This window comes from Manis javanica, chromosome X (assembly GCF_040802235.1).
Source record: "Manis javanica isolate MJ-LG chromosome X, MJ_LKY, whole genome shotgun sequence".
Classification (NCBI taxonomy): Eukaryota; Metazoa; Chordata; class Mammalia; order Pholidota; family Manidae; genus Manis; species Manis javanica.
In genome coordinates this window covers 102,536,913-102,549,231 of record NC_133174.1, presented here as the reverse complement: position 1 = coordinate 102,549,231, position 12,319 = coordinate 102,536,913, and the positions used below count along the sequence as shown (strand labels likewise).

General features: G+C 42.0%; 1 protein-coding gene across 1 annotated transcript in view; it reads left to right on the top strand.

The window, feature by feature from the left end:
- TRPC5 (transient receptor potential cation channel subfamily C member 5) overlaps positions 1 to 12,319 on the top strand; it is a 117,398-nt gene that overhangs the window by 62,242 nt on the left and 42,837 nt on the right. The window contains exons 3-4 of the mRNA XM_017659582.3: positions 9,378 to 9,714; positions 11,089 to 11,228. Coding sequence (XP_017515071.3) covers positions 9,378 to 9,714; positions 11,089 to 11,228 — 477 coding nt within the window. The remainder of the gene's footprint in view (positions 1 to 9,377; positions 9,715 to 11,088; positions 11,229 to 12,319) is intronic.

The following is a 12,319-nucleotide window of genomic DNA, read 5'->3' as shown; positions in this document are numbered from 1 at the left end:
ATCAAAACAAAGGCCCTGGGACACAGTAAAGTTCTCGGTAAGTCATTAATAAAAGCCCACCACAAGGCTGGTCCCTAGAAGAAGGGGAGAGAGGACAGGGGTTAGGATAGGGACGTTTCTCTTTAAAAGCAAGCCACCAGGGCTCCCATGGCCTCGATACTCAAGGGCAATGACTCCTTCCTCAGGATTCCTGCTAATTTTATTCTCCCTTCGGCTACACAAACCTTGTCCTTTTATGAGCTTACATTCCTGTTACGGTCATTAGTGAGAAAGTCTCCTGGTTACACCGCCACTCTATCAGACCCTGGGAACCCCCCTGCCATGTGAGGGCAGGAATAGGATTGTGCTGTTATTTGTTAGGTGTTTCCTTCAGGAATGAGATTCTGGCCACTGGAGTCATGCCTGTGTCCCAAGTACTGGCACAAGCATGTGTGCAGTAAATGTCGCTGGCTTAATTGAACTGGCTTCAGAGTGGTAGTGTCTGGAAGCAGAAGGAAAGTAACTTCTTAAAAGCTGTTCAAGCATTGAGGATCTCTGTTTTCCCCACAAAAGAGAGAGAGAATATGTGTGAGGCAGTGTAGGAGTGTGCAGGGTGGTTGGAAGGGCAGGGAAGGACGGAGCATCTTGTTCCCACATGACGTTACATACTCAGAGGCCATGCTGCCCTGGTTTCTTTGGGCCATCCCCCTGAATAATGACCCAGTGAAAGCCACTCAGAGCATTGCTCAAGATTTTTGCTTTGAGCCAAAACCATACTCATGAAATCTTCCATCTCGGCGGTCTTAAAGAACCCCCTGAGATACCTCAGCCTGTCAGCCAGCCCCTAAAAAGCCATCCTTCCTGCAATCCTGACTTACCAATATCTTTCTCAATGCAAACATCTCTCCTTTATCTATCAAGTTGCCTCCCTTCCTCTAAAACATGTCTTACATCACAATCCAGTTTTTCATTTGGGAATCCATTAGTTATTTATAGGATCTGATGATACAATGAGGATTGTACTGACTCCAACTGGATGTACTTCCTAAATACACTATTCCTCCCCTCCTCATTATCCTGAACCCTCCAGCACCACCAGTCTCCTTTCCAGAATTCCATGCCAGTAACTGGGATGACAGAACACTCCCTCAGAACAGAGGAACTGATAGCGGCAGCAGTGTGGATGTGAGCAAACTGCCTAGGCTAGGTCTGTGTCAAGTCACATGTGTAGGCACTTCAAGACTATCCAAGAAGCAATGATTCTCCGTCTCATGATGAAAATAGCCAGCACTTATTGTATGTGTCTTTGTCTAATCCTCACAATAATCCATGATGAAAAATGATAATAATAACATTTCTTTCCTCATTACCCAGCAACGAATTAACTCTTTAATCTTTGTAATGGCCCTATGGCTTGGGTTGCTAGTATAGGTTTTGCTGGTCTCTCAATGAGATTGTGCAGGCGAGAATCACTGTGGGTCTCTCCTGCTGTGACCCTCTCACCAGGCCCCACACAGGACGGGTGTCTTGCCAATGGGTTTCAGCCCCAGGCAAGTTCACTATGGATTCAATGTGACCAAAGAAATGACAGTAGAACATTCTTAGGGTGAAAGGGTTATATTCAACTTTATTCCCACGGTGGCAGGTCAATCACTAGAATCCCATTCACTCTGAGGGAGTCTGCATGCAGCAAGCTGGTCTCTGCCTCTGGGCCCCTCTGCCCACACAGCGATCCTCTGGGCCTCTGTCCTTGGCGCTGTCACCACTCCAGCCTCTGCTCTGCTCTCCTGCAGCCTTGCAGCCATGCCACCGTGTAGCCCAGAGCACTGGGCAGAGCTCTTTATATAGAGTCAATAGCAACGTATTGCCCACACGTGTGTAGTGAACTAGCCAACCAGGGCCAGGTGAGAATCCTGGCCACAGGAACTTTCATTTTATCCACAACAGGGCACAGAGAGGTCTACAGAAATACTTGCTGAAACCCCTAAACTGAATCACGTTAATCTTGCATTCCCTTGGCAATGAGCCAATCAATTCTGTTCTGCCTTGAGGGTCAGCATGTGAATCAAGTCCTAAAGCCACGTGATTGTTTAGACAGATGTAGGAACAAAAGTCACATGCGATAGACTGGTGAGGGATTGAGCTTTGCTGAGGTGAAATTTTCTAGTTGTCTGGGGGAGGAATGGCTTCTTTCCAGTAGAACCTGACATTGTTCCTATTAAAAATTACTCTTTGGAGAGGCAAAGAGCTATTGAGCCCCTCCGTTTGAAATACAGCTTTTATGTCAAAGGGAAAAAAAGTCACTGCTTTTCCAAAAGTCCTATGCAGTAATGAAAAAAATTAATTTTCAGCCTTGCCTGGTAGTATTGGAGACGAAGCACTGCAAAGAAAAAAAACTGCAGTCAGGGCCCTAGCAGGTTTATAAAGAAAAGATTTGGACAGGTTGAAATGGTGAGTTCCATACAGAGTCTGGCCTGGGGCTAAACCAGGAAGCTAAGATCTTCAGTGTCTCCCCCAAGTCCTTCACTGTGTGTTGTTCCTCCCACCTTTCCTAGTTACCACTCAGGAGCCCAGACCTGGGCTTCTGACCATTGCTTCTGAACTTGCTGTCAGACAGGTCCCTTATAGCTAGTTAACTGGGTAATATGTTACACTCACTTTAAACTGTTAAGGATAGTTATAGTTTCATACATTACCGCTTCCAACAGACGAGAATATAACTTCAATGCCTAACCCAAAGCAATAAGCAATGTGGGCATTTCAAACACTGTGGCAAGGCAAATAGGGAAGAAACTGGGAAATTCAGCTTCTGCAGGCCTCAGAACATGCCATCCATTGATTGCCGGAGTGCAGTATCTAAGAGCTTGGTCTACGGAGTCAGCCAAGTGAGGGCTCCAGTCCTGGCCCCACTACTTAACAAAAATCTGACCATGAGCTCAGTTGTATTATCTGTGAAATAGGTATAATACTAATATCTGCCTCTAGGGTTGCTGTAGATGATGTAAGGAAAAGCTGGTACAGTGTCTAGTACATTGTAAGAGCTCAATATATGGTAGTTCATCTATGTTAAGAGTAGTTCCTAGTTGCAACTCCCAGGAGAGTTGTCTGGGCTACCAGGCTTCACCCCCTACATACACTGAGGAAAGAAGGCTTTGAAAAGAGTATTCCACCAGGTTCATCCACCAGGCCTATTTATTTATTCAATCACTCATTCATCAAATATTTATTCAGTGTTTACCTTGTGTCAGGCATTTAGCAAAATAGGGGAAATATAATGGAGACTAAGACACGCTCCTAGTCCTTGAACAACATCCAGACTTCTTTTGGCATTTAAAAAGCTCCCAAACTGCTCAGACTTTGTTTTTTTGAAGCCATCTGGGGAAGCAAATCAGAAACGGGTTCTTATCATTTGCAGTAACCCACACACAAGTACAACATCACTTCCCACGAAAAGTTAAAAAGTCACGAGAGAAAGCACAGAATGGTGGAGTAAGGGCTTCTGAAAATGCACTCCTTCAAAAAAATAGCAAGGCATTGGAAACATTTTCACAATAAACCTTTTTACAACTCTGGAAATAACCAAGGCTTGGAATCAACAGTCAGAGGAACATTTATTTAAGAAAAAAAGCTGAATCTTGGTAAGAACAGCAAGTTTTTTTGGTATTTCAGCTTGCCCTATTGCTAGCTCCCTTTACCCGCTCTGCAGTAATCCTGAAAACCAACAACTTTGGAACCATAGTGACTGCAGAAAGCAACAGCTTGGCATCACTGAAGAATTAGAACACTGGGTTTGAAGCCCCCCCAAAAGACCCATTCCTGGAGAATTGTCATCATATGCCGTGTCCGGCAACTCCCTTAAAAACCACATTCCCTGGGCTTGTCTTTATGTGGTCCTTTCAGGACCAATAGCCCTTTCCCTAGAAGCATTTTTTGAAAGCACTCAGCAGTAATTGTTTAACATCAAGGCTACCTGAGGCATGGAGAGCAGTTGAGTCTAACAATAGTTTTAACATAAAGCAATCTGAATCCAGCAATATATAAAAAGGATTATATACCATGATAGAATGAAATTTATCCTAGGAATATAAGAGTAGTTCAACATAACAAAATCAATCAATGTAATACAGTACATTAATAGTAGGGAGAAAAGCACACATGATCATCTCAGGTGATGCAGAAAGGGTACTGGACAAAATCCAACACCCTTTCATGATAAAAACACTCAGAAGACTGGGACTAAAACTTCTTCAACCTGATAAAAGTCATCTATGAAAAACCCATAGCTAATATCATGCTTAATGGAGAACAACTGGAAGCTTTTCCCCTAAAATCAAGAATAAGATAAGAATATCCAATCTCACCACTTCTGTTCATCATTGTACTGGAGATTGTAGCCAGGCCAGTTAGGTTAGAAAAAGAAATAAAAAGCACCAGCTTGGAAAGGAAGAAATAAAATTCTCTGTGTTTGATAATGACATGATCTTGTGTATAGGAAATCCTAAGGAATCACCAAGGAGCTATTGAGGATAATAAATGAATTCAGCAAGGTTGCAGAATATAAGAACAATATATAAAATCAATTGTGTTTCTAAACACTAGCAATGAGCAATATAAAAATAAAATTAAGAAAACAATTCCACTTACAACAGCATCAAAAATAAGAAAACACTAAGGAATAAATTTAACAAAAGTGTAAGACTTGCATGTGTAAAACTACAAAACATTGTTGACAGAAACTAAAGAGGACCTAAACAAATGGAAATACGTCCCACACTTATGAACTAGAAGACTTAATATTAAGATAGCAATATACCCCAAATTGTTCTACAGGTTCAGTGCAATCCCTATCAAAACCCCAGTTTTCTTTCTTTCTTTTTTTTTTTCATAATTGTCAAGATGATCATTGAAAGAAGAGACAGGATGCGAACTCCACAGTCCAAGCAGGTTTATTGCTGAACCTGAGAGGGACCCCTCTGTCCTGGCCAGCAGAACAAAGGGAAGAGTCTCTTACAGGCTTAAGCGGCTTTTTACGGCCAGGGTTTTCTGGCGGGCTCTTTGAGGGGAGGGGTCAGGGGAAAAGTGGGCATGTGGTTTGCTGACGTGTCCTCTGGAGAATGTTTGTAGCCTAAGTGAGATGACATCTAGGTCTCTCTGAGATGGTGGGTGGGCTTATTCGAAAGGTGGTACTCAGGTCCAGATTCTATCAATCATAAAGTTCATATGGAACTACAATGGAAGCAGAATAGGCAAAACAGTTTTGAAAAAGAACAGATTTTGATTTTGAAGACTCGTGCTTCCCAATTTCAAAACTTACTACAAAGCTACTGTAGTTGACACAGTGTGGTACTGGCATAAAGATACTTATTGATAACTGGAATAGAATTGTGTCAAAAAATAAACCATCATGTTTATGTTCAGTTGACTTTTGACAAGGGTGCCAAATCAACTTAATGGGGAAATAGCAGTCTTTTCAAAAAATTATTCTGGGACAAGTGGAAATTCACATGCAAATGAATGAATTTGGACCCCTTCCTCACGCAATATGCAAAAAGTTAATTCAAAATGGATTGAAGACTTAAATATGAGCTAGAGCTATCAAACCTGGAGAAGAAAGCACAGGTGTAAATCTTTGTGACCTTGGATCGAATGATAGTCTCTTATGGCAGCAACAGTACAAACAACAAAATGAAACATAAATCGGACTTCACCAAAATGAGAAACTATTGCTCTAAGCTCTGCACAGTTTGGCTTTTAGTGCAGTCAAGCATGCAATGCATACACACTCTGCAATTTTTCCTGCAATCCGTCTTTCCAGGGCACTCTTGAAACCAACTAGAGATTGATTAAATACCCTGTGAAATCTGAACTTCAACATGCAAGCAGGAGTTAGGATTGTGTTTTCAAAGCTCACAGATGTTTTTGGATTAGATCTTACATGGCAGCTTAATAAAAATTTCCTGTATAATATTCTAACTGCAGTTTGTTCTGCCAGAATCCACACTACCCTACAGTACTCTTGTCAGATATAAAAACAGAAAATAAAAATCTGTCCAACTTTCAAGTTGCCATCTTCAGCCAAATTGAAAATGAGAGCAGAGGCATTGAAGATAAAGACTGGATGGTAATATCCACGATTAAAGGAAGCTTCAACTCTGCATTTCTGCTTAGGGAAAAGTGATTTCCAGGGTCAGAGTTCTCGGGAATCGATAAGGGGAAGTCCGAGAGGTCATAAAGACCATTGCTGAAGTAATCCAAATATTTGACTCTGCCAGTAGCTGAGAGCAAGAGCGTAGAATGGGGATTGGCAAACCTTAACTTTGTGAATAAAGTTTTATTGGCACCCAGCCATGCTCATCTATTTACATATTTACATAGTGTCTATAGCTGAATTCTCACTAAAACAGCTGAGCTGAGTAGTTTTGACAGGGACTATATGGCCTGCAAAACCCCAAATATTTACTATCTGACCCTTTACAGAAAAAGTTTGTCAATTCCTGCTGAATAACATCAGTACATCAATCCAGATCTCTCCATTTAGATGTCCCGCAGACAAATCTAACTCAGCAGGTCTGGAAATGCATGCATCTCCATAATCCTGTTTCAGCTTCAATGTTCCCACTCTCAGTAAAAACTATAATGTAACTTTCAACTATAGTCTAAAAAGGTACAGCTTTTTAGAAACAGAATTAAATCAATTAGAGATGCTAATATCCACCAATTCACCCAAAAGAGAAGCCTCCCTCGCCTTTACCCCCACAGCCTGTCTATTGCTTCACTCCCCATTCATCACCTCCTTACTGTATTTCAAGTCCAAGCACATCATGCCATTTCCACTGCCATTATCTTAGTCCAAGTGACTCTCATTTGTGCAAGATTGACAGCAGTTTTCTAACTGGTCTTCCTGCCTCTACTTTTGCCTACCTTCGGCCCCCAATTCATCTTCCATTCAATAACCAGAGGATCTCTCTAATGTCGAAATCTGATACTGTCACATGCATAATAACATATGCATCTAACATTTAATAGGCTCTTACCATATGCTAGGAATAGTTCCAAGTGCTTCGTATGTAGTAATTGATCTTACTCCCCACACCAACTCTATCTGGTAGACACTGTTATCTCCATTAAGCTAAGACACTGAAGAGCAGAGAAAACCAATGCAATCTAGCTCCAGAGGCTTCAGTCTTAACGACTATAATCTACTATACTGCTTGATCTATTGTACTTCTCTAAACACACACACACACTGCTATGGCTGCCCATTGCTCTTAAAACAAGCCATACTATTTATGATGGCCAAGTTCTGTCACTTGGATCTTCTGTAACCCCCCTCTGCCCCTCATCTCTTGCCATTTACAGCCTTGCAGTTTAAGCTGCAGCCACCACAGGCTTCTCTAGTTTCCATATAAGGCATGCTCTTTTTCACTTCTGTGCTTTTAGTCATGTTACCCCTTCTGCTTCGACTATTTACTTCCTGTCTCCTTCCTCCCCTATACCTAGTCAACTTCTATACACCCTTTAATGCCCCACTCAGGCACTGCCTTGTCTGGAAGCCCTGGCCGAGCAATCCAGACTTGCCCTCCTATGTGCTCCCATTATGGTTTGTTGATGCCCATTTTAGTGCCCTTTCTACACTGTTTTATAACTGTCTTCTTATACATCAGTCTCCCTCACTAGAATGTGCCCTCCTAGGGCTTTTCCCAGTGTATCCAAATACCTTGCTTTATCCTTCTACTTTTCTGTACTTTTTTTCTAGGACTTTTCATCCCAGACTCTGGCATAGACTATAATGCCAAGAAGGGTAGAAAGGGACCAATGGTTTTGTCTTTTTGTGAGTGAATGTGTGAAAAGGAGATGTGAGGACATAAAGGGGATCATGAAATCTTTGGAAAAAATAAGATTGCATGATAAAAAGAATTTAGAGCTTACTTTTCATTGTTTTATAATATTTCATTGTTTTATAATATTAAACTGCTAGACCCCCAAATATATAATGGCTCAAACACAATAGAATTTTCTCAGTCATGTGACAGTGCGATACAGGTATTCTTGGTCAGCAAGATGGTTCTCCATGCGGTCACAGAGGAACACAAGTTGACAGAAGCCCCTGGGTCATCCTGGGTTACCACATCCCAGTCAGCCAGAAGGGGAAATAACATGGAGGAGCACACATGGAAGACTTTCATAGGCCAGGCCTGGAAGTGCCACTCTTCATTTCTCTGAATATTTCATTATTAGGAACTTAGTAGTGTGGCTACACCTTACTGCAGTGGAGCCTGGGAAATGTAGTCCAGCTGTGTGCTCAAGGAAGAGAATGGTTTTGGTGGGAAGCTAGTGACCTTCTCAGACACACTAACAGTAAAGTTGGGCTAGTTTACCTTGTTGGATAAGTGATGGGAGAATTTTATTTCCTTTTTATTAGTAAGCTATATGGTGCATCTCTGTTTAACCTTTCCCATGGAAAGCTAGAAAAGTCAAATATAGACTGTGTTCAGAATCAAGGCTGACAGTTGAGCTCCCTATTGAGTTCCTTACCCAGAAGGAGCAGCTTGAGGGTGATTTGCAATGTTGGTGATTTCTTAAGTATTAATCACTGACACTTTGTAGACTGCCTTTAACTAAAATCTCAGGCGGGTTAGTATACAATATTATAATATTGGCCCCCAAATATATTTCCTCCTTTGCATGTCTAGACTAGAGAGGGTATTAAACAGATGGCAAAATAGCAACCAGATTCATTCCTAGCCAACCAAGAGGTGTTCAAAACCAAAGGAGAAAAAAGACAAAATTAAAAACGGAACTCATTTCCATTCCAAACCATAGCCACAGTAACAAGCTTATTCCCTGTCAGTTTGCATTTGCCCAGAGTGCACATTTGTGGATGACCTCATGTAAGCTCGGGGAAGGCATAAAAGTGAATCAATTTGAAATGAAATATTCCCATGATTCTCTGCTAATAAGCATGTAAATTCCCAGGAGAACTTTGTAAAACAGCTTCCTGGGCCCTAGCCCTCACACCCCACACCCCAGAAGCTCATTTCTTTAGTGTGTGCTCTGACCTGGAAATTGAATATTTTATATTCCCTAGATGAGTCTGATCTAGGTTTTGGGAACCATTTCTCTAACATGACGGGTAAGGGAATAGAGAGGCATGCCAAAGCACAAACAGAACAGAGTGATTTTGTTTAGCATATGAAACAAATAACCCTAAGGAAAATCTAGTCTCATAGCTTGACATGTAGAGCCATCTCTGGGGTTAGACCCATTCACGGAAACCTGGAAAACAGGCCTCTTCTGGGGACTGGCCATGCAGCTGTATATAAACTAGAAGAGGTATTATGAACAAAGACTTCCCCCTGAACATCCCAAGTGCCTAACTTGTTTTCTTCTTTTCCCAGTTTGTTGCTCAGCCTAATTGCCAACAGTTGCTTGCCACTCTGTGGTATGATGGCTTCCCTGGATGGCGGCGGAAACACTGGGTAGTCAAGCTTCTTACCTGCATGACCATTGGGTTCCTGTTTCCCATGCTGTCTATAGCTTATCTGATATCACCCAGGAGCAACCTTGGGCTGTTCATCAAGAAACCCTTCATCAAATTTATCTGCCACACGGCTTCATATCTGACCTTCCTCTTCATGCTTCTCCTGGCTTCTCAGCACATCGTCAGGACAGACCTCCATGTACAGGGGCCTCCCCCAACTGTCGTGGAATGGATGATATTGCCTTGGGTTCTTGGTGAGTCAAAGGAACCAGGAGCTATGGCCAGACTGACTGCTGGTCTTGTCTAAAGAAACTACTGGAATAGGCAGTTGGACTGGCCCTGAACTAGGGCACATTCTCTCTGTGCAGTAGGGAGGTGCTTTGTTGGGAGTCTTGGAAATGTGGTTTCTTCTTACCCAGACCCTGGTCACTCAGTACTGCATGGTCTACAGTGAGATTGGCAGTGCCTCCAGGGCTTGCTTCTGCCAACCTAACATCTTCAGGGACAGAAAGTTCTCTGAGAGTTGGTTTAGACGGAAAGCCAATAATCAGTCAGGACAGGCCTTGGGTAAGCTAGGCAGGGCAAGTGCTGATCGGCATATTCAATGCTTTCTATCTTATAACTGGGGAACACTTGGATCCGCTACTTTCTCAGGGCTACTCCACACAATCCCAGTACTTATTCAGGGTCCACATCTTATTTGGATACTAATTCCAGAATCAGGAGGGGAATCTGGTAAATTCACATACTTCATGGTAAAAGTAGCTTCACCAGTAATCTCCAGGCATACTTAGATTGACCTGGACCCTCCAATACATTGCCATCCTCCAAGTCTTTCCTACTTAAAGTGCAGTCCTCAAACCAGCAATGTCAGCATGACCTGGGAGCTTGCTAGAAATACAGAATTTCAAGTCCCACCCTACATCTCTGGAATAAGAATCTGCATTTTACCATGATCCCAGGTGATTCACATGCATTTTAAAGTCTGAGAAGCACTGCCTTAGACCACAGCCACACCTTTTACTGCTTTCCACATTCCAAGACTGAAGAAACATCTATGTCATCAGACAGAATTCCATGAAATCGCCCCACAATGAAAGAAGCAAGGAGAAAAGAGGATTCTAAATTACTCTGGGCCCCACTGCCTAGCTTCCGCCCCCAAACCCAGGAATTTTATGGTCATCTCTCTCACCTCAGAGCTCACTGAGAATGTTTCTCTCTAGCACATCATGATCATGGAAACTAAAGACTATGGGATAATATCAATCTAATTCATTTATTAATGAAATTAATTCCACTCCAAAGTGGGAAGAGGATAGAATCAGTCACCCAAAATTGTAACAGCATTCCAGTAACCATAGTAATGATGTTAAAAGTGAATAGTATCCACAAAAGTATAACATATGAGCATCTTCAGGGAAAGCTTATCAGGTGTGGCAAGTTCAAGACTGGGAAGTGAGGTAGGAAAGAAAAAGAGGTAAGCGATTACTATCTTGAGGGGCTTCACTCCACTGACCTCAATTCATTCACTGATTTCACCTTTCTTTACTTAGGGGAATCCTACTATGGTAACCATGATGCCTATTCTGACCCTGGGTAGGAATAAACCCTTTGCCTCCATTCTTCAGGTTTCATCTGGGGGGAGATTAAGGAAATGTGGGATGGCGGATTTACTGAATACATCCATGACTGGTGGAACCTGATGGACTTTGCAATGAACTCACTCTATTTGGCAACTATTTCCTTGAAGATTGTGGCCTATGTCAAGGTAACTTGGAATGTCTGCCATTTTTCTTAGGCAATGATTTCAGTTATGTTAAGCTTTACACTGGGAGCATAAAGAGTTTAGAGGAAAAGTGCTGATGACAGTCCAATCCATGAGGAAAAATACCATATAAACAGACATTCTTTTGATGGTTTGTCAGCAGTGTCCACCTAGGCAAAGAAGAGAATGGAACAATTTGCAAATGAATCCTTAGCTTATTAAACTCTGAGAATAAAAGGGTATTCAGCCACCCATCCATCTAGTCAGTGTTTAACTCCTGTCTACAACATCCTTACCAGGAAGATGATCCACCAATGCTTGCATAGGGCAAGGACAGAAAATTCACTGAATTCACAATCATCAAAAGCCTCTCTCAACCCGTCACTTAATTAGAAAGCACTACTTTATATATTTCTAATATTATTCTCCCTGTGACACATCCATTGCAATCCTTCTTTCCTGTGGGGTCAAACAGAACAAGGCTGTTCCTTCTCCATTACAGCACTTCTGATATGAAGTCATCTCTCTATCACACATTGAGTTGTCTCTTCTCAAAGCTAAATATTCACACTTCCCTTAAGTGTTCTTCCTATGGGAGGTACCAGAACCCTAGAAACTTCACTAGGGAGACATAGACCTTTGGTTGTCTCTGACTATCATCACTTGGACCACCAGGATGATCATTCAAGCTGTTATAAGCCCAGCTTTTTGAATATCACCCAACCTATGTCTTTCTTCCAATTCAGATAATGTATACATACACACACACACACAACCTTGATCTTTTCCTGAACAATGTACTACCTGAATTATCCCAAAGAAATAGCTTTATTTCTAACACCTCACACTGGGTAGTGACAGGCTCTGAGTTCATGTTTGGTGCTCATTAGCTAATGGAATGCCTGTACTCCTTCTACCCTGGGTTGAATGCCTCCTTCATGAGGAAAGGCTGGCAATTCAGTCTCCAGGACTGTCTAGTTAGTCATGCTTTCTGGCACTGAATTCCACATTAAGGAGTTTTAGAATGGAAATATGGCTGTCCCCCAAAGCTCCAACTACTTCGTTTATTTTTATATCCCTAATATGCATACTGA